Source organism: Vespa crabro, chromosome 3 (genome assembly GCF_910589235.1).
Source record: "Vespa crabro chromosome 3, iyVesCrab1.2, whole genome shotgun sequence".
Classification (NCBI taxonomy): domain Eukaryota; kingdom Metazoa; phylum Arthropoda; class Insecta; order Hymenoptera; family Vespidae; genus Vespa; species Vespa crabro.
This window is the reverse complement of record NC_060957.1, coordinates 159,375-182,134: the sequence shown is the minus strand read 5'-3', so window position 1 is coordinate 182,134 and position 22,760 is coordinate 159,375. Positions and strand designations below refer to the sequence as shown.

Below are 22,760 nucleotides of genomic sequence, written 5' to 3'. Positions count from 1 at the left end.
ATTTTTAAAAAGGAGATCCTTGCCAATAGCAACAACGAAGGACTTTAGAAAATCCTTCGACGTAACCTTCTGTCTCTCATTAATTCATGTGCGAAATGCACAACAAGAATGGTTCGACTTAAGTGGATTTACGATTGATTAAAGTCTTAAGATACCATTCCGCTTGGTTCGCGTGAATTTTTAATGAGAATGAAGCCTCGCAGAAACACAAGTACCGCGATCGGTTTTCAAGATGATACATCCTCTTCAATAAAAAGCGAAGACAGCTGAGAGCAAAGACATGAAGCAGAAAGAGAGAGAGAGAGAGAGAGAGACAGGGGTGGGGCCGGGGAGATTGAAAGAAATTGAAAAACGGAAGTGGAGAGTTCTCAAGCTTCTTTGTTCGAGATGAATGCTTTCTTCTCAAATTACTTCAGTTATTACAATACGAATACCCATTCTCAATATATATTCTGAAAATTTCTTTTTTCGAACTTTGAATTTTTTGGTACGATTCAAAGAAAGACCTTTGACTGCGAGTATGAGAGCAAAGAAATCCACTCGGGGGCGACTTTGCTGAGACGAACGTGAATTTTAATAACGATAAATAACAAAAGAGATCTTGTTTTCCGATCCCTAAGAATTTTTTCAAGATGTCATAGACCATAATATGAGATTTTTATTTCAAGACTGTCCAAAAAATCGATCAAACGATATTATAACCAATGAAACGGATAATCGTTTCTAACCAGGGTGAACATTTTACATTTCTTTCAAAACAAAATCCTTTCTATAAAGAAATTTAATCGGTGTTAAGCTTTTATGATCGTTAATAAAAGTAGTAAAACTATATAGGTGAGAATATTTCAAAGGTGTTATTAATAAACGAAATAATCCAACAAGCCGTTGGAGTCAAGTTTTTAATTAAAACGTTTAAGATCGCACGAAGTCAGGGTGTAAGTAATCTCGGCCCTCGCATTTTATCGCGTTGGTAAATAACGAAATCTCTCGTGAGAGAAGAGAAAACGACGAAGGACGACGACGTCAATGGTTGAGAGAACAAAAAATAAAAGATAAGTCGAACGTTCTTACCGAAGAAGAAGAAGAAGAAGAAGAAGAGGAGGAGGAGGAGGAGGAGGAGGAGGAGAGAATAAATCGAAAAGTGTAAGTTTGCTTTTCTGATATCTTCCTTTTTCCTGCTTTTTTATCGTATCTTTCCTTCATAGCCAATATTTCATCGTTGACCAAAAGTCGATGCAAAGGGTAGCGATATCCTTGAAGCTTTACACTAGCCACCAAGAAAACTACGCGTCGGGAGAAGTTTTAAAAGCTACGGACAGTTTCTCATGGGACGTTTGTGATCACATTCGTCATAAAAACTCGACGTTAGGATTGACGAGAATGGAACTTATACAAGTGTAAATTTTGAAGCTAGATATCGGCCGAGGAACATCGTTCATCATTGCTTTCTCAATATCGAAGGTTCGTTCATCGAACGTATAAAAAAATATTCAAAATAATTCAAAAGGGAAACGCAACGATGACCATGTATATCGAGAAAAGGGTGATATCAAAAGTATACGAATTGAAATCTTACTTTTTCTTGAAAATCTCTCATAAAGCTTGAAAGGAAATGTTTGAAAAACAATATTTTTGGAAAAAATACGGCGTTAAATTCCTTTCGGAAGTTAAGAAAAAACGAAAAGAAAGATCGAAACTGGTGACAAAGCTCTTTCTTTCCTGATCAACGAGTTCGATAAAACACTTTTGCAGCATCGATCCCGGAGCTTGCACGTTACATCGGCAGACGTTGTAGAAAGAGGGAGAGAGAGAGAGAGAGAGAGAGAGAGAGAGAGAGCAAGTAAGAGACAGAGCTCGTTTGAGTAGCAAAATTTGTAGCTGAATTTGCAAAATGCTCGCAGCCAACTAGTAGCAATGGTAGTGGTACAGGCAACGCTGACGGCTCTTCTCTGGTTCTTAACTCGGGAGTTTCTCGACCAGGTATAATTCGATGAACCTTACTGCCAGGCTTTGCTCTAAAATATAGAGGCATCGACGTTTATGAAATTATCTGGAAACTTTCGAAAAAGAACTTAAACTTTCGTATAATTCGATATTTATACAGATCGAGAGACATTATTAAATTCCATGGGCAACGTTACGAAAGGAAAAAAGAAGAACAATATAGGAAAAGGAAACGAGAAGGAAAAGAGAACGGAGGGCAAGATATATAGTAAAGTTCACGAGGCTGAGAGAGGGTAGTTCTATGAGGACAGTAACTTTATGGCGACTCGTCCAGAGGGCAGAACACTCATTGCAAAATGGCCGTCGTGCCTCGGCATCCCGTGTGAGTCTCGACCCGTCTCGCCACCTGGATTTCAAGTATACCATCGTTGTCGACGATCTCGGATGAGGAAAAGAGATACAGTGAGTACCATACGTGTCCAATAGTCTTCTATTCAACTTGAAAATCATCTCTTCGTGAGTAATTTCCTTTATATATTCGTATTTCGGAATTATCGTCATTGCGACATGATCGTATCGTCTTTGTTTCCTTGCCAAAACGAAATAAATCTTTTTTTTTTTCGAGTTTACTACGCAATCAGATGGCCGAAGAGACGCGAAGGGTCGACGTACGTGTCTGTGCGCGTTCGTGCGTGAGAGGGAGCGGGAGAGAGAAGCAGAGAAAGGCAAAGATAAAGAGACAGTCAGACAAACAGAGATAGAAATATAGATAGAAAGAGAGAGTGCTACATTGTGGATCAATAAAACGATGGTGGATGGTTGTTTTGACATTTTGTATGTGTGTAAGTAGTACGGTCCGCGGGGTAGGTACAAGTAATTTCAAACAGCTCACTACTATTCTTTTGTTCTTGTTTTCTACTCCTTTTTCTATCCTTTATATTCTTCTCCGTCGTCAATTGCATATTTTTTATGTCGTTTTGTTATCGACATCTCTCTACCACGCGTTTTGCCTTTCTTTCTTTTTCTTCTTTTTTTTTTTTTTTCTTTAATTTCTTCATCGTCTATTCTTTTTGACTTCTACTTTCTCTCTCTCTCTCTCTCTCTCCCTCTCTCTAGTGTCACTTGTAAGCGAACAGGTTACTCGATCTCGCGTAATCGAACACGCTAAAGGATTCGAGAGCGAATTGGGGATGATTCGAGTGGTGGAGAAGAGATTCGAGAGAGCTGCTCAATGCCAATGACGTGAGAGCGAATTTTGGGAATGGAATTTTGTTGTCCATTAAGCTCATTTCAAAAATGTCGATATTATGATTGAGACGATATTAATTGTTGAAAATTATTTTCAATTGGACGCTCTGAAAGAGCTTTCGTATCATTTTTTTTTTTTATATATCATTACTTCACAAGATTTGAGATTAAGTTCTTATCAGATATTCCAATGTTTGATTCGAATATATGGATTTTACTGATAGAACTTCCTTTGCACGATTCATTCCATCGTAATATAGAATTATTTTCGAAAGTTATAATTTCATGAGTTTTTTATTTTACTGTAAGATAATTGCATGAATTATATTAAAAATTCAGGATGAAAAAAACCATAGGTTACCACTCGAAGTAAATAAAAGCAAGAATTTAGGAAAAAAGAAAATTCTTTTTATAGACGTTACTCGTACAGAGTTTATTAACCGTTTCTATGTCACGCAGCGTATTGTCCTGTTCACACTTTATATCGAAAAGTACCAAAGCATCGGCCCGTGTTGCGCAATTAATTTTACGCTTGGATCTATCGAAACAAACGTTATTGCACTGTTTGTCACTTTTCGACGAAGCTTCTTTTTTCTTCTTCTTTTTTTTTTTTTTAACCCAACTTGTTATCAAAGCTATAACTAATTTGAAGGAACACACGATTTTTTGTATATTACGAAACAAACGGTAGGTCTTTTTTAGGTAAAAAGATCACTTTGAAAGGTTGTGATTATTTTTGCCATTAGAAAATCGAGAAGAAAATCTGATGCCATTATTGCGTCATTTTCCTTAACCCATCCTGAGATTGCTTTTTTTTTTTGGAACGGAAGCTTTTACACGAACGAGGGAAAGGAAGTATCCGGCATCGAACGGGCGCGAAGTTTGTTTGATGGTTTAGGATTACTCGTTGGCACGAATTTGACCCGAATACGGTTAGAATTCGAGCCGTGAAACCGTGAAACGGTTTTCTGCAAACTCTGAAAAAGATAGCTTGCACGATGATCTACCATGATGGTCGAAAACTACTCTCTTTTTTTTTTTTTTTTTTCCATTTATCTTTCCTCGGGTCATCGAACGAATCCCGCTTGACAGAGATGTTTGTCAATGTAATTTTGAGAAAAATCAGAAAACTAAAATGTGAACATTATTGAAAGAGTATATTTATTTTCTGAACAACGCTTAACATTCATTATTCAAAACGTCGGGTCATGTTTCTTTTTTTCTTTAAGGAAAAAGCTTGTAACGCCCGCACAATTCATCACGAAATGAATGGTTGTTTAGAATATTACATTTCATGAAATTTACAGGAAAACTTAAAGACAATTAATTGCTTTATAATTGCTTTTTTATATAGGATAATATATGCCATTGAATATCCGACTTTGAAAATCAATAATGAATGCATTACATTTTTACATACAATTTTGTGCTCGCAGTTAATAAAAATTATTATTGGATTATTATTTATTTTTTGTTTTTTTTTTTGTCAAAGTAAAAGTTACATCAACTGCTTCTTTAATTGCTACGGCGAGCAATGAATTGTGTTTTCTACGTTTTCCTATTAATCGTATGAGATATAACATACGTCCTTCCCTTTTAGAAACCCATTCAAATATACTTTCTTTCGTACTTTATTCTCCTTATCTTCTTCTTCGATTCATGCCAAGTTTAGTCCATCGCAGTTATGGAGAACATAAGATATGTCAACCCTTTGTTTTCTAGAGAACATAAGATCTGTCAATCCTTTGTTTTCTTATCATACGCAGTATTTCTAATTCATTTCTTTTCCAATAATTGTTCCAACGATAAACTATTTATTATCAAGATTTATCAATGTATAATAAATCATTTGCCCTTGGATGAAGGGAATTTTTTTAACGCTTGTTCTCATCTCTTTTTCGTTTATAAAAGAATAAAAACGTTTATTCGTTTATAAAAAGAATAAAAACGCTACGTGGCCATTAGATAACTAATATCAAAAGCGGTATATTTCTTTCTAATACTTCGATGATCTTTATGGCTCGTTTACCGCCTAATCATTTTATTACTACGGACTACTTTTCTTTCGTGTCGTTGTTAGACTTTCGTAGAACAGTTTCTACGTCACTTCTCGCGTGACAAGGCGAATTCCCATGATTGTTCTACATAGTAAGCTACGATAACGTAAGTCGATTATTTAAAGGCGAGGCTGTTACCACAGCATTGTCGTGGACCTATCTGCAACTTGTACGAATTTTTATTTATTCATTATTCCTTTCACGGGATAACATTAATGCAGGTATATTTAAGTATTAAGGGAGAAAAGGAAGGAAAGGCAGGAAATATAGTGCCGAGTATTAATTTATCAAATGATGATATACTTAACTCATATTTTATATTGGATACGAAGAAATTGGATACGACTTACGAAGCAACCTAGATGAAACTATCGATCCATTAATTTTCTTCCCTCCCTTATTCAGGTATGACCGCAGGAAATTTTTTATGCTCTTAACGTAGCGCAAAGTGTAACAAACCATTACTTCCGAAATTATTATTACGGTATACGTCATTTTTTACATTTTATATAAAAATTAATTATTAGCATTAAACATTAATATATAAACAATGAAGTTACTTGCAAGAAGGATAAACAGGTAATTTCTTCGGTGAATTCATCTCTTTTCAAAATGGAAATATTTTGGAAATTCAAATATTTATACAAAAATATTATATGTACAACGGAAAATTCTCAAAGACTGCAGAAATTTTAAAAATAGTAAAAAGTAACATAAATTTCTGCAACACTTTTGATACGAAAGTTGACTTTCTAAAAACCAAAATTGCGTGGATTCAAAGAAAAATTTCTTCTGTCCTTCTTCAAGTCCCTTGCAAAAATTTATTACGTACGTATTTACATAGTTGAACGCATATGTTATGTATGCGTGTGTGCGCGAACAAAAACATATTGGTACTATAGTTTAATGTCAGGATTACACGGGCATTTTACATGCCGCGTGTTGCACGTTGCGTTTTCTCCGCCGAAATAGGAATTGTGTTTTAATGCAACTGACATAACAAGTATGGAACACGTTCTGGCACTCTTTGCGAAATGTCGCCTGTCGCGTGTTACGTGCGGAAAACAAAATATGTAATGCGATACAATATGTTTGGCGTGTAAAACGCTCATCCAGTCAAGATTCTACTCCGACGGAGAATATAAAACGCACGTATAGTCCTAGTCTAAATAGTTGAACGAATTGATTTGAAATTTGTATCAAAGAACGGCTCATACGAGATCTATGGTTCGATTCGATTTTCGGGTTTAAAAGTAAAATGAAGAAAAATAAAACGATTCGTCAAAAGCCGCATATGCATTAAAAAGGATAAAAATTGTAACACAATATTTAAAATAATTCCAGGCATTAACCATGAATTACATCCCCGTACTATTGTTAAAAAACCAAAATGCCGATCTTTCCGTCTCGTTCTACTTCCTTCTATGTGTCTGAAAAATTAACATTGCAATTTTTGAATTTTTTGAAATTAAAACTTTACTGGCTTGTACTAAGTTTATGCCCTTTTGTAAAATATTTCCTACTTTTAAAATGGACTAAAAAATATTTCTTCTTTATAGAAGCATGCATTTCAAAATTGTGTACTAAGTTGTTCTCTCAGAAAACAATGAATTATGGTATTATACAAATTTCTCGGAATTATACGTTTTCGAAATATAATTTAAGAAAGAAATTAACAATTTAAAGAAAATTCTAATGTAAAAGTTATACCAAGCTGTGCTGAAGGAGCATAATAAATTATCCAATGTATCGAAAATTTATAGAAGATATAATTTTCTAAATTTAATCGTGAGACGATTAAAAAGAAAAAGAATTCTAGAGACTCATTGTATTAGGTAAACATTTTTTAGCTTTGACAATTAATGATTTTGCTATTTCATTTTGAAAAAATCACATTACTTTGATTATATGTGCAAGTTAAAATATGATATTATTTTTTATTATACAAAAAGAATTATATAATAATACAATCGTCATCTAGACGTAAGAAAGCTACTGAGGGATTGATGTTAAATTAAAAGTGAAATTAAGTGATCGAAAATATTAATCGGGAAAGTTAAAACTTGGAAAGCATAGTATTATAAATAGAAAAATTTTCTTGTGTTTATTTCTATGTAATCCTACTTTTTCTACAATCTTTATTTAATACATTACTTATAAATATAGAGAATAGGTGAACGTCATCTTTAAAATTTGTTGCTCTCGTGAGCAACATTAAAAAGAATCGGAATGGTTCGTTTTACCTTAAACAAAGCTGTATTAAAGTAGAGTAGCCGATCTAAAGGGAATGGAATAGAGGGATGGAAATAATTTTGACGTATCGTAACCATTGAAATGAATCTTCGTTCGGAGCACTCGTGCGTAATACAATGCTCCTTTCTATCATGGATATCAATTAATCATCTCGAATAATAATCGTTGTGGTAAACGATCCGATTCCAGCGTTTATCTAATGGAACGATGGGAAGAATTTCTTTTCGGCCGGTGCGTACGCTTCAATATTATATATGAATCGTTATAAACCTTGCGAAAAGAAACGAAAGATCTTTGTAAGTATTCATTGATCTCTTGAATAGAGAGAAGAAAAAAAAAAGAGAGAGATCTATAAATATAGATATTATTTACCACTGAGATCGATCTGCGAATTCGTAAACTCGCCAAATTTCTTTTTTCGAAATAATTTTTTCAATGTCATCAAGGACGAGAATCATTGATCGTGGGCTCTTTTAAGCGAGGTCTTTAGAAAAACTTGGCCTTGACGCGAAAAAGCTCGACGTTGACAGTGAGCTTTCGATATTTCGTAACGATAACACAGAGTTAATATTTCAACTGGGAAAATATCCGTCTCGTTTGGTATAACCGGACGTTATTGTGATATAAAAACTCTTTTTTTTTTTTTTCCTTATTTTACTTTTTTACCAGAGAAACTAACAAGACTTTTCCGGGTGAATGATTTCGAGTTTTGATCCGAGCGAACTAATTGTAAGTTAGTTGATACGGAAGTAGTCACCGAAATGGAAAATCTTCTGGCGATTCTGCGTCGATCGATCTGTATGTCGAAAAGTTAATGCTCCTTTTTTATTTTGATCTTTTGTAAAATATCTGAAGTGGCCAAAAACATTGTTGCCAGTCACGTGATCACGAATTGACTTTATAATCTATTAGAAATTAATACTATATATATATATATATATATATATATCCGTTATAGCTCATATAAGAAAACTCGAGATTATTTCGTAAGGTACTCGACACTATCCTTGATAATAACAATCGAGTGAACTTCGCATATATGCATGCATAGGAAGGGTCTTAGGACAAAGGTTCACAGACGAAACCACTTCCATTAAAGTGTCACTTCGATAATGCCTGTCTATAAAACAAAAGAAGGTACGATCGATGCAAAATAAAATCGAAGGACGATGAGGATGAAGAATTGTTTATTCGCCAAATTTGATGGTGTCGTCTTACGAAGAACAGGGTGAAGATTTTCAAGAAACATATAATATTATATAAAGCCAATATAAAAACGTTCTTAGGAGAGATAAATGATGAATTCTGGAAAGAGGTATGGTGGAATAATAAAGTGGTAAAAGTAGTTTCTCTCTTACTCTCTTTTATTACGCTGAGCCAGAATAGCAAGACAAAGGTAGATCCTATCGGAGTTACCTCTGAAAGTAGTGCAAACGTAGAAGTATTATAGATTGATGCAATAGGTAAGGTAAAGAAGAGCAATCGAATAACAGTCGAAGTTGCTTAGCCAAACACCAAGCAAATACGAAGGCTCGGAAAACGAACTAAGAATAATGGAATTGGAAAGACTTACGGGTGTCGGAAGCGATGGTGGAACTGATAATGTTGAAGAGGCAAAAGATGGGACGTACCTCGTAAACTGTAGGGGAGAGAAGAGAAGGATAGGGAGAGTGGGAGAGACGAGTATGAGAGAAACTAGGACGAGAGGCGCGAGCCCAGGATGCACTGCTCCCAGCTCGGTCCACTGACACGAAACCGTCCACTCCTGTCAGGGGTGTAGGAAGGACAGGGAAAGAGGCTGGATGAGGAGCGTAAGGGGTGGCTCGGTTGAGTATTCATCCCGAGCCCTGCTACCTTTTCCACGGGCACAACCTACTTTGCTACCTATTCCGTCCTGTACGCAACGGAATGTGGGTCGCAAAGGACGACAAATCGTCTTATTCCAATGATCTGCATCGTTGCAGGCACACGGATTCACCCCAGCAATCCTTCCTTCCTCTCTTACTTCTATTCGCTTCGAAAATTCAAGACGAAGTTTTTTCATTTTTTCTTTCTCCAAAGAAAGAATACAGCTATGTTAATCTTTCTCGTTCTTTCAGCGATGTTGTTTTTTTGATTTTACTGAATTTGAAGAAATTTGACAATACAAATAGATTAATTACGTTTTTGAATCGCAAATAACGAAGAATCCTTTCCTTATAAATTTCTCTCCCTCACTTTTTCTCTGTAAATTGATTGATCCATGCGAAGAATTTCTGATTACAGAGAGGGATGTACTTTACTTAAAGCAAATTACTCCCATCGCGCTTTAAATCAATCTCGGAGTTTCTCTATGAAGTGATATCCCATCTGAGCATCTGATTGCGACACCGAAGTTATCTACTTAGAACAAATCGTCCCAACCGCAATTCGAAGAAGCTCTCTAATTATCTTCATAAAATTATAAGAGTTCGCTGATTGCGAGCTCTTTCTTTAACTTTTCTTACTGGACGATAACGCCTTCGATTATCAATTCAACGATGCCATCTTACTCGTTTTCAAGCTTATCTAAACTATAAATGTTTCTTAGTTTCGAAGAAGTTTCATTGTCCTCAAGGAAAAAGCTTGTCTCAACTTTTGATCCTACGTACTTTGAGTCTACGTACTTTTACGTTCATACCCATCTTTTCCTTTGTTCGAATAACTTTCTTTACTCTCTTTGGAACCCTCGTTTAAGCTACAATAACGTTTATAGCCTTACTAAAAAGGCAAGAAACTATAATTCTGTTCTACTTTAAGCAAGATGACAACAGAATCGAATTTTTACGTACCACGTAAAATGACGTGGGCAGCACGAACAAACGTTTCTTGATCATCAATCCGAACTTCATTGAAATCTCATTGTTAATTGTTATTTCCAGTATATTATTTAAATGGTTACAAATATTTACCTGAAATTATCCATATGCTAGAATCATTGGTAGAGAAAGTAGTTTCGTAAATTCTTATTCGTGTATCATGGATTCACTAGTTTGGTATTAATCGATATTGCGCGAATAAAAGAAAGCTATCGAAAACAGTCAATAGAACAATCATTCTGTGAAAAAGATAGAGGAAGGATGGGAGGTAGGTTGAAGAGAGATAAATAGATAGATAGATGATAGATAGAGAGAGAGAGAGAGAGAGAGAGAGAGAGAGACGAGCATGGGTCGTTTACATGAAAGAAAATTAAATCCAATATTTAAGATAAACGCTTTATTCTCCTTTCATCGATTCGGAGCTGCATAAGAACGCAATAAAAGGGGGTTTCGAATTTAATTCGGATTCAGATTGTTATAATCTCATCTGCGGTTTAACTGAGTTTAGGATAAGAGAGAAAAGAAACTCTTGGAAAATCTGAGAATGTCTCCACGTGGTCTTAAGCACTTTCGACCAAGCTTAAGCTTTTGAAATCGATGGCTCAAAAGTCAGTGGTCGCAGGTGCAGCTTAGTCGATCCTTCTCGACGAGAGCAACAATATCTCGAAAGTCGGTTAGTAGGTCAACGACAGATGCAGTTGGTATATTCATTCGATGCACTTCCAGGACACGGTTCTACCACTCACCTTTTCTATATAGATCAACTCCGATTCGCAACCGGGAAATCTCTCACATCCGATTCCATAATATCAAATCGACTTTGCTATCAATTTTCATAATAATCATAATTTTACTTTCTTCTCTACATAAAGATAAAACATAGGTATAGGGAAAACGATCCAGTTATTGAACGCTCAAAAACATAGATCGTGAGAAATATTCAGCTGGACAATTCCAGCAATTCAGGAATTATTAAACGCCTATGTATTGATTTTACCAATACAAGCAAATAATGTATAACAATTACAAAACAATATTTTTATTTAAGTTTCCAATAAATCATCTATATACTAGCACGTATAGCTCGCGTAATATAGATGTATCTTGTCACAACTTTATAGATAGATGTGGCATCCGTAAATAATTAAAAAATTATGTATTTTGTTGCAATTTAATTTTAAAATTACGTATTTACAAAAAAGAATTCATTATGTTTCAAAATATACACAATTATTTGGTAACAATTCATCGTTAAATCTTTTGGAGTTTAAAGACACGAAAGAGAGCCACCAATAACCACATCATGTTCGCGAATTGCATCGTCAATCTATATATGAGTCATTGCAGCTATTATTTCATTAATAAATAATTAAGAACAACAGGACATGAAAAATTATGTATTATGTAATATCTAATAATCAACACAAATGATATAGCAAGTATAATCGGAGCAAGAAAATAATTAAATTAACATTTTTTTTCTATTCTGATGTATCAAAAATGTGCTATGAAAATTATTAATATGATAACAGGTTGCATTCATAGTGTAAGCAACGCATTTTTACAAATATTATGGATATTAAACTTTATATTATTATAAATATTAGATTGCTTGTTACAGAAAAAATTTTAGGGCGAAAAATTAAATAAAGCTTTGCTTTGTAAAACAATGTATAAACTTTACTTAAAGGTAAAAAAATGTTGGCAAATTAAAATATATTGATTTTGTTATCTAGTGTCCGGGTAAAAGCAGCGAAGAACCGGCAGTAGAGAGATTACAAGTAATGTGTAACTTTTTATAGCAGTGATTTTTAATTGGCGTTCCTGAGAATACTAGAGTTCCGTAAACTTGTTAAAAGTATTCCACGAAATTATAAAAGTGGCGTACTACGAGTAGCTATAAAGTTACGTTTGACGAGAACTTTAATATAAATGCGCAATGCCGTTTACAACGTAGATAAGATGAAACTTGTAGTAAACTAGGAAAAGCTAAGTAAGCGTCTCTCTTACAGTCATTCATTGCAGTTGTTTTGACGAATTCTATTTTTCACGTGTATTTGGTTTATATAATAATTGGATATAATAATTGATAATATCTTTAATTCAGATCTCTTGCATATAGAATCAGGTAATACATTTTTCTATAAATAAATACTTTTTAAAAAATTATTATTTTTCGGTTGAAATTTATTATTTTGGGAATAAATTTTCCTAATTATATTTCCAATTTTTCCACCATCGGAACTTTTACATATTCGAAAACCAAATACACCTGAAGATTGAAAATGTCACTTCTTTGAAATCAATCGATTTAACTGATTTGAATAATGTTCTGACCATGTGCAGTGCTTCATTGAATAGAATAGCGAGAAGCTTTTGCGTTTTTTATAGATATACTTGTTTTCGTTGATTGAACCAAGTTTTGAAATGTTCTGACATAAGTTTTCCTGATTTTTAACCTTCAATATAAGTATTTCTTGGACAGAATAAAGTTTCTTGCAACCTTGGATCAAATATTCCTCCAGACTTCTTCAAAACTATATATACTGATAAAGGAAGACGTTCGCTTGTTAAAATGATAGACATTATAGTGTAACTTTGTGTCGTAGACGGGATATCGATTGAATAGCTCTTTCTACTGTTTTCACTCTTTCTACTGATTTTTTCAATGTGATTTTTTCAATGTTTTTAAATTGTATTTCAAGCTTGAAGTCACTCTCGTCTACATTATGAATTTTATCCATTCCAATAGTTGAGATATTAGATCTTACAAAAGATTCTTTCGCAAGTCTTAAAACGTCGCGTTCTAAATATTGCTTTCTTGCGAGATACGATTCTCTGCACATTTCCAAATCTACCATTTACTTGCTTTGAATTCATATAGGTTCACCAGGTCTTTTGCTCCCAAATACTACGATTTCAAATTCATATCATATCAAACAATAGATCTTCTGTCACAATTATACGGTAAAGTAATTTCTATTACTTTAGCAATGAACGGGCTTTTATGGAAAATGTTGCATTTATGGAATGTTGGCTTTCATGCGATATGCGCGGCGTGGCGAATATCTTTGTGTCAAACATTTCTATGAGGAATATCATTATTGTACCAATTACAAACCATACTTTTTACTCTTTTTATGATTTGTTACATGTCCCTTCGATAGATGACGAAATGAGAGTAGGCATAAATATTAGATTTGATATTGTTGAAATCTGCAAAAGCCGGCAAGCTTAAATATCGCATTAAAATTGATCTAAATAAAATTGTTATGGAAGAATTATTTTAATTATAGCTGTTAGATCCAATGGCGTTATTTCAGGTAGTTAGTTTTTAATTAGACCATTAAGTCTTTATCTTGACTTTAAGGAACATAAGTTATATAGATTGATAAGATAAAATAAAAGGTGATTTGGTAGGTAAAAAGGCTCTGCGAATCAAAGGTATTAGAGAACAGAATATTAAAGATAAAAATTTCAAATCGCTTACTTTTTTTACGAGCGATGTAATAATTCTTGAATGGTCTTTTATCTCGATGATAAACGAACCATGTTCGGTAAAAGTTATGAGAGACTACTCACAGATTGTTCTCAATTTATTGGAAATTTACTGATTTCAAAATACAGATTTAAACTCGATTAAAAATCTCTGTTACGTTTCCGTTCCGATTATTTGGTAACACTTATTTTAACATTCTTGAATGTAATTTAAATGTGCACGTTCGCGCATAATTCCGTTCAATCTCATTTCAGTCATCGATCCATCATATTTTTTCTATGTCCGACATCATTGTCAACGATATTTTTATTAAATAACTGATGAAATTCTGATAATCTGCAATCTTTTGTCTGTAGACAAAGAAGATTTTCTAAAAGTGAGAATTCTCCGTCTATTCTCACCTTTAACACTCTCGAAATCCGTGGAGTAGGATCTTCAGACATATCAGTTTCGTACCGTTATCAATTTCACGTACGCAAATATTATCTTTCATTTAAAAGCGATATTTTAGCTGTTATTTTAATAAAGTATCGTTATGATTCGTTAACCTCAATGTTTCTTGTAAATTGTATCTTTGGCATCAAAATTCACCTCTCTAAACCTCCAGAATTAATTTCTGTAGATTGCATCATTTACAGCATAGAGGATACTGCTTTTGTAAGTTTCCAAAAAATCTTTTTTTTTTTCTTTTTTTTTTTTTCTTTTTTTTTTTTTGTATATGAACTATTCTCGGAAAAACAGAATTTTGTGACACAGATTTTTATCAAAAATTCGAACATTCTGACTGCTTCTTTAAATCTCCATCTTAAAATGAGACCTTGTTCATCAATTCTTGTTCATCGAGAAGTTTGAATGTTTTGAATGGGGTATAATCTACGCAAGCTTATATACGTCGATACGATAGGCGCATAATGGGTATAGCGTTTGCCCTGTTCCGCTTGTAGTTCATATTTTGTTCATACCTGTCGCTGAAGTCGCACACGCCTCGAACGAAAAGTGATGAACATGGTTAAGTAATTGGGAAACAGATTGATTGATGATGGAGTTATACGGCCCACGGCGAAGAAGTTATCCATTTATTACGATCTATACCATTAACTCTATCATCATAAATTTTTTTCTTAGTTCGCGACACATTCTGCTATTTGGATTTTTTAATATCTTATCGATAGTAAAAAATTCAAATATGACGAAAATGTTCTTCATTTTCTGATATGTTTAAAATTTCATAAAAAATGAAATTTTATCTTATTGATCACGGCAAAAACTTTTATTTACGTTGACAATGGTACGAAAAAGAGATGTTCCGTCAATAAATGGAGGAAACGGAACGCTTAAAATATGTCGCTTTAAAGTTTAAAAGACGAGGAATAGGCGGAACGATAAAAAAACCTCTTTATCTCTGTGCCGTTCCATAGATGCCGTACCAAAACACCGCAGTTTATCAGAATTCTGTCAGTCATTTCGAAAAAGAAAACCGTTAACGACGATCTCGGGCGTACAGAAAATATGACGGATCTGAACGAAAATATGTGAACGTGTAGATTTAAATTAATGTTAAAATCAATGTGACCGAACAATCCCTATGACTGAACTGAAATTGACGGATTTTACTTACTTTCTTTACTTGCAATTTTTTGTCTATGAAGAAAGGGGATTTTTCATCGGTCTGTACGTTACCACCTTTTAACATATGAACTAAAATATGAGAATCAACCTTTAAAGATTTTTTTCACGGGATACGAAACACAGATTAATCATTAGTTTTACAGAATACAGACTTAATAACTGATCAATGACTTTCTATCAGATAAAAATGTTAATAATTCTGATTGGTTTACTATCACGTCATTAAACGAAATGAGCTTCAGCTGACGCAAGATTCGAAATATTTAGCAGGATGTATTTCATAAACAAAGATATTGGAGGTCTTCCGGACTGTTTATGTTTCCAATGGTGTTAGGTGAGCGCACGAGGAGCCCGAGATTCGTAGAAGTATAGAGAGAGTATCAATAGCGATAGGATAGCGATCGTTTGATAAATACATAGGTAGTAAAAAGGCGTCGGTGTAACTTCCTGTTCTAAGTAAATCGTTAGATTACACATTCCAAACCTTCAAAGGGGAAAACATGAAAAAATAGAAGGAAAAAGAAAGATAAATAGAACATTTTTTAATAAAAGATCATTGTCAGTTTTATGACCTTACTGGTTTTTTATGTTTCGCGAATTTGTCTTATGATCAAAAATATTCCATGATCACTGTTTTAAAGTTAAGGTGTAGAAAAATTCGTACAGTTCGTCGGTCGCAGTCGTGTCTTTTCAACTCAAGTGACCAAAAATAGGCACAAATATGAAATAGTCATATTTATAATAAACCACAGAAATATTTGAAGGATATTTCGTGATATCAATTAATCGTATCGTTCCGCCGTTTCTCAATTAACCTCATCAGCTAACTATCTGCGTGACTAAATATTAGTGTGTCCCCGCAGATGGTTAGGTGGTATACATGGCATTAGATGGTATGCATATGGATACCGTGCGGTATACACTTTCTCATTCCGACGGATAGCGGATTATTTAGAATTTACAGTATTTCCGAGTTATAATATTACTTTTTTACATAATATGAAACAAAATGAACACTTGATTAATAAAAAGTGACGTATTGTTTAATTCGTCAGGAATACAATATGTAAGAAGGAACGAAAGAGACACTATCAGAATTTTCGTTTATATTACAGCACTGAAGAAGTGGTACAAGAAAATCGATCAAGCTGGCGCCATTCAAGCTTCGTTTCTCGAAGATGTCGAAGTCGCGAAACGGCGGCAGTAAGGGTAGCCGCAGTAACAGCACAGAATCGGAAGATTCTAGCCAACAGCGTTTGATTAATTCACCACTCCTGTCGACATCGGATACACTCGGAACGAACGGCAACAGTTTTGTCCTGAGAAACGAATCGACGGTGCCGAGCTCGCCTCCGCCTTCTTATCAGCACGTTCTCGAAGAGGTCTTGTATTTTTTTCCAACTCTATTATATCCGCCTTTTCCGTTTCATCCTTAGCATCGAAACGATAAAATTATTCCAACTTCGCCTGTGTTTCTATCTATGTAATATTACATAAAGGACATTGTCGTGTTCATTATTAATGTCTTTGAGTTTCTTTAGTAGTGCATTAAAATGCATATATAAATATAATTTTTTATATAAAATTACAATATTATTTGTTTTGTTCACTCGATCATTCGTATACGCGGAACTAATTAATCATGCTTTACTCGCATGTGTTCCAAATATTGTGCATGCGGTGTACCGCCGCATATAATTCATCGCATTGCAAATATTAGTTATATGACGTTACTTGCGCCACGTTTCTTTCGCGCCAACTTTTCTATTGGTAATCAAATACTTTCTCCATCCATGGTTAGGATAATAATTGCAACTTACTTTCGTTAAATAAGTTTAAGGTAGGAATGAAAGAATATAAATCTCGTATTAGCATTTTAATACAATTATTTAATACAAATTTTGATACAATTTTTACTAATTCTTATACATATAATTATTTATATCATTTTAATAGAATTATCTTCGTTCTGTCACGATTAACTTCATGCAAACGTCGATATCAATTATTAACGATTATTATTTTTCGATACTTTGAAACTATTGATCAAGCAAAGATACAGGATAAATAATATAATATTACATGTATAATAATTTAACAGTAAACCAATATCATCGTGATATTGCATAATGTGTAGGTATTAGTATAAAATTCAATTTGACGAAAGAAAATATTATCATCGACATTAACAAACGCTTATTTTATGAAAATCTATATTGTAATACACATTTTCACGTACCTTGACGCATAAGTAATTAAGATTACCAAGAAAATTTTCGAAGAAGTATGATAATGATAAACATTCCAATGCTCATTTTTATCATTGCAGACGAGAATGAGGCAATCGGCTGATAATGAGGGGGAAGAGGAAATGGACGAGGTAGAAGAGTATACAAAAAAACAAGGACAAGCTTTGAAGAGGTACAAACCTGCTGTTAGCGGTGAAGGAGGTGGCGGTAGTGGTTGCGGTCCAGGAGGTGGAGGGAGACAGCCTGTCAAAGGGACAGAAATTCTTCATAAATCGAGCAAAGAATTTTATAGAGCGGTTGCCAAACAATGGGGAATTACTTGTAAAATGAGCGATCATTGCAGATGTTTTGATTGTCAGGTATGAAATTTTATTATGTAAAAGACTTCTTGCTTTTAAATAGCGCAACTAATAGAAACAAAATTTGCTTTTTCGTTCATTTCGAAAAGATCGTTCGGCCTTATTACAAAACAAAAAATTATTCTAATCCTTTTATGTCGGGGTTTTATAAAGAAAAATTTTTATATTGTATTATAAAAGACAAACCAATCGATAATTCATATTCATACCTTACTTTTTTCTTTGATAATGCGAACAATGCATTTTTATTGACTTATCAGGTATTTCTCATCTTTCTAAATATAAGGAGAAAAGTGTCTAGCTTTTAAATGTAAAATTTCAAATTTCAAATATCGCAAAAGGGCGGAAAGTAGCAATTAATTAATAAGCCAATTCTTTATATATAACTTTACAGATTTTTAAATGATATTTAAGAAATATCATACTTGGAAAATCACAACCCTGACTTCGCGATACATATCAAAATCTATTGTCTGAAATTCTAATTAAACCGACGATTATGTAATCACTGAAAGATTGTAAATTTTAATTTTCGAAATAGTCGAGTTATTAAATATAGTACGTCCGCCTTGAACCAGTAAGACCGTAATATCTTATTTGAAAGTTTGTTAAAAGAGACAAATTAGAAACTTCCAATTGATCTTTTAATCCTTCGTCTCGTGTCTCGTTTCTTCAGACGAATCTCACGAGACAATACGTAAGTGGACAAACTCAAATGATTCTCGTCGGTTTAACTGGCCTTGCGTCGAGGAAAATTTGTTCGAGAGTTCGCTTTGAACAGGAATTTCAAAGACTCTTTTTTCCTTTCATCTTCGTTTAATCAGCGGTTCGACGAGAAAAGGTCAATCGTTCTTCAATCGTTACTTTTAATTCGAACTAAATTAAAAGTAGCGAGAATGAAGTATTAAAGTTGTTGATAAGTTCATCGAATTTCCTTTCGAAAATTTCACGATATTGTTTACTTTTTGATTGAAGTTCTTTGTTTAATTTCTTTCTTTCCAAGATGTTTTCACCATTTAAATCTCTTTAAATGAATAAATAGATCGAATATAATTAAATAAGAAGGAAAAGCTGATGAAATGACACGATCATGATCAATGGCTAATCTAACGAGCAACTTATCTTTCAGAGTCATTACTTCGACTGCGAATATGATAAGGATGAGCACGGGAAAACTGACGGTGGATTGGGCGCCGGCACGCCGATGTTCCTTACCTCTATGATCCACGGCACGTCCTGTGTTCTCCTATAAGAAGAACAAATTTTTGCAAACCGACAAAACAAACCATTTTTGCTTTATCGAAGCCGAATATATTCGTGTTTGCCCACAAAAAAAAAAAGAACGAAAGAAAGAAAGTATAAATAGTTTCTTGAAATGGACTGATTCATGGAAAGAGCATGAAGATATTTAAGATTAATTGTTAAGAGGGACAAAGACGTTGAGACGGATAAGAAAAAGAGAAAGAGTAGTGCACTCGAGTGCACTCGACGAAAAGTCCGACTACGGGGAGAGATTTTCGTTAATCCGGAGGTAGAGTCAAATTAATAGAGAAATATCGAATCTTTGGATTTATCTTCTGTACGCCCGCGAAATCGGCAATTTTCGATTTCTCTCTCTCTCTCTCTCTCTCTCTCTCTCGCTCTCGCTCTCTCTTTATCTATCTGTCTATCTATCTATCCATCTGTAGATCTATCTTTCTCGATCAAGAAAAAAGATTTGCCATAATAACAATTGCCTGTGTACTTACGTACATTTGCGATTTTTCACCGACAACTTTTATGCGAGTTCGGTGATCCGTAGACGAAAAATAACACTTGTCAATTTTTTGCTCGTGGTCTGATTCATACATTATCCTTTAGGATAAAGACGAAGAACGCGGCAATGTGCAATTTGTGTATATTTAATGAGAACGTAACTGAAATCCAATAACTCAAAGTTAATTTTAATAAAATCTAATCACGAGTTGCTACGTAGAATTCATTCGTTCGTGAGTTCCCATTTTGATTGTGAGTTTGTGTCTCTGTTAAGTACCTATATCAAGTCTATAATCAAGTCTACCAATTTCTTTTTCTTTAGGATATCACACCGACTGGTTTTTTATAGTACTCGAAACAATTTTATGAGAATCTATAAATAAATGGGCCTACGTTCTTTCGACGACATAGAAATATATCTTTTTGAACTAAAGTTAAGATTCATGAACGGACGTTCTAGTTTTCTGTGCGATATTAGAAGAGCAAGAGAAAAAATTACAAAGAAGTAGATAGAGATATTTACCGACTAGAAAATAAATACAACAAAAAAAAAAAAATAAATAAATAAATAAATCCTGCGATTTCCGAGAATGTAACATCCGATGGAACATCGCGACTCGAAACACATGAAAGTAATTTAGTAATATAGTAATGAAAGATCTGGATCATCGAGCATTTGTTCGATGGGATGCATGTTCCGCGATTCGTTACATGAGTTACGTTCAGTCGTAACAAACACGTTGTTAAATTAAAGTGTGCGCACGAAAAATTTGACCGAGAACGATCGCATTTAAACTTTCACCATTCGTTTTCGTTCGAACGTTAATTCTTGAATGAACTTCTTGAGAAAAATACGTTTTTCTTTCTCTAGTTATACCTTTATATTTTATTATTTGTTATGTCATATAAATTTTAATTGAATCTACTTTTGAACTAATAATTAAATCTGATCGTTCATGGTCTTCGCTATGAGAAATTCAATCTGCCTTTAGCTAAATATGTCGTAAGATTGTAACGTTTAATACAAGAAGAACTTTACCTTTAGTTCTTCTAAGGTGAAAAGAATTTAACTAATGATATGATATAATTAACGAACTGTAGTGGCGAAGAAAGAGGATCGTCGAGAGAAGCATATAGTTCGATTATCTGATTCCTATCGAATCGATTGAGGATCGATGAATTCAAATGAAACATAATACAGTACCTGCCTATTTCAGAGAGGGCCGTACACATTGAATGCATTTACCAAGACGAAGCTTTAAAAGACGAGCTCGCGGATTAATCGGTTGAATCTAATGCATTCATTATGTCATGAAATCTGTCATCAAAATATATAGATATATGAATCTATAAAATAATCTATATATACATATATATACACTTTCGAATAAAGATATGCCAGATACGACTTTAAAGCTCAAATTTATTTCTAATCTTTAGATGTACGTATTAACGTTGTGTGTATACATGCGTGAATAGTGTTTTCACACTAGCTCTTGAAATATTTACTGCTAAAGAACAAAACACGAGTACTTGATAAAATAGACATTAAATAAATCAAATGAATGAACGGATATAATGGAAAAATAAAAAAAGATTGTGCGATCCCGCGTCTATGGATTGTAAAGCTTCGTTTTGAGCTCGATGAATTAAGAGTGTGCGTCTAATGCTGGCCTATTAACTTATATTCGTCTTTTCACAAAAAGATTGTTCGTTTGTACCTCGCGCCGAAGGAAATAAGGGACATACACACACACACACACACACACATATATATATATATATATATATATATATATATTTGTGTGTGCGTGTGTGGCCCTCTATTGCCAAAAACAAATTTTTTGTATAATCGATATTATAACTTTCCTACTTATAATTATTGGAAAGAACACGACCACCTTGTACAACTTTGTCTTGCACTCTATTTCGTTCGAAATATCTTTTTAGCTTATGTATGTGTGTGTGTGTGTTGATGTATGCATGATAAAATCGGCATGGAACAGAATAGGCACGACCGATGTAGTTCACCTTAATGGCTTATACTAGTTCAAATAAATATTTCTGCAAATTTTTTATTTATTTTAACTTAATTTCAATTATTAGAAACTTTTGATATATGTTTCAACTTTTGAAATGACTACCATCTTGAAACTAAAAGTTTAATTGAATTTTTTTTGTATAAATTTCAAATTAGTCTATTCTACTATTACATTTAGATGGTTAATTATAAAAACAGTATGTGTGTGCGCATTATACAATTACGTACGAATCTGCGTGCGTAAAAATACATTATATATAAAGTTTGATGGAAACCTTAAAGATAGATAAAGATCAAGTCCATAAAATTTCAACAAAATTCATTTATATTATTTAGATTATACCTACACAGATACGCACATATATGTAATAAGATTTTGATATAAAACGTAGAAAATACCAGTGGTCGTGCCTAAGAAGAATTGTAATAGAAATCGACGGACGGAGACTTTCGTGATTTAAAAGAAGAGAAACCTTTTATTGTATAAAAGAAAATCGAGGAAGTAAAGTAGGTTTGGACCTTTCTTCGAATATTCTCGATACGAGTTACTCTATTATAAACATTTTTCTTCATCTTATTTTTCAAAAATAACACTCGCGAATCTACTAGACGGCAAGTATATTACAAATATCGATCAAGTGGACGATTCGGAGTGCTATACTTATATGTGTAAAGTATTTTGTGCTCACGTATGTACGTCTAACGATATATATTCTGTGTAATCTACAATGTGTAGAGGACAAAAAAAAAAAATAAGAATTATAAAGAAATCATCGTTATAGTGTATGACTATAAAACTTGATGTACTTGTACAAAAACACAGCACCAATAAACATGGCCTAAGCAGCATGATCCATTCCTTTTGTATAATCGAATATTCATGATCTAA

The 22,760-nt window shown here is 33.6% G+C and overlaps 1 protein-coding gene across 3 annotated transcripts; it reads left to right on the top strand.

Annotated features, from left to right (window-relative positions):
• Nucleotides 1-2,194: 2,194 nt before the first annotated feature.
• On the top strand, nt 2,195-22,723 carry LOC124422659. 3 transcript variants are annotated; one of them, XM_046959441.1, is made up of 4 exons: nt 2,195-2,406; nt 16,583-16,849; nt 17,797-18,075; nt 19,205-22,723. In XM_046959441.1, the coding sequence occupies exons 2-4, from the start codon at nt 16,646-16,648 to the stop codon at nt 19,325-19,327; spliced, it is 606 nt and encodes a 201-aa protein (XP_046815397.1). In that variant the 5' UTR covers nt 2,195-2,406; nt 16,583-16,645; the 3' UTR covers nt 19,328-22,723. The 3 variants fall into 3 exon arrangements, with proteins under 3 accessions (XP_046815397.1, XP_046815399.1, XP_046815400.1); XM_046959443.1 differs by having other exon boundaries at nt 2,338-2,460; XM_046959444.1 differs by lacking the exon at nt 2,195-2,406 and adding an exon at nt 2,589-2,786.
• The last annotated feature ends 37 nt before the right edge of the window (nt 22,724-22,760 follow it).

Excerpts from the sequence above, each read along its gene's own strand:
- LOC124422659 (XM_046959441.1), top strand. The coding sequence starts at position 16,646 with ATGTCGAAGTCGCGAAACGGCGGCAGTAAGGGTAGCCGCAGTAACAGC. Across the intron at positions 16,850-17,796 it reads ATCAGCACGTTCTCGAAGAG|ACGAGAATGAGGCAATCGGC; the intron begins GTCTTGTATTTT and ends TTATCATTGCAG. Across the intron at positions 18,076-19,204 it reads GCAGATGTTTTGATTGTCAG|AGTCATTACTTCGACTGCGA; the intron begins GTATGAAATTTT and ends CTTATCTTTCAG.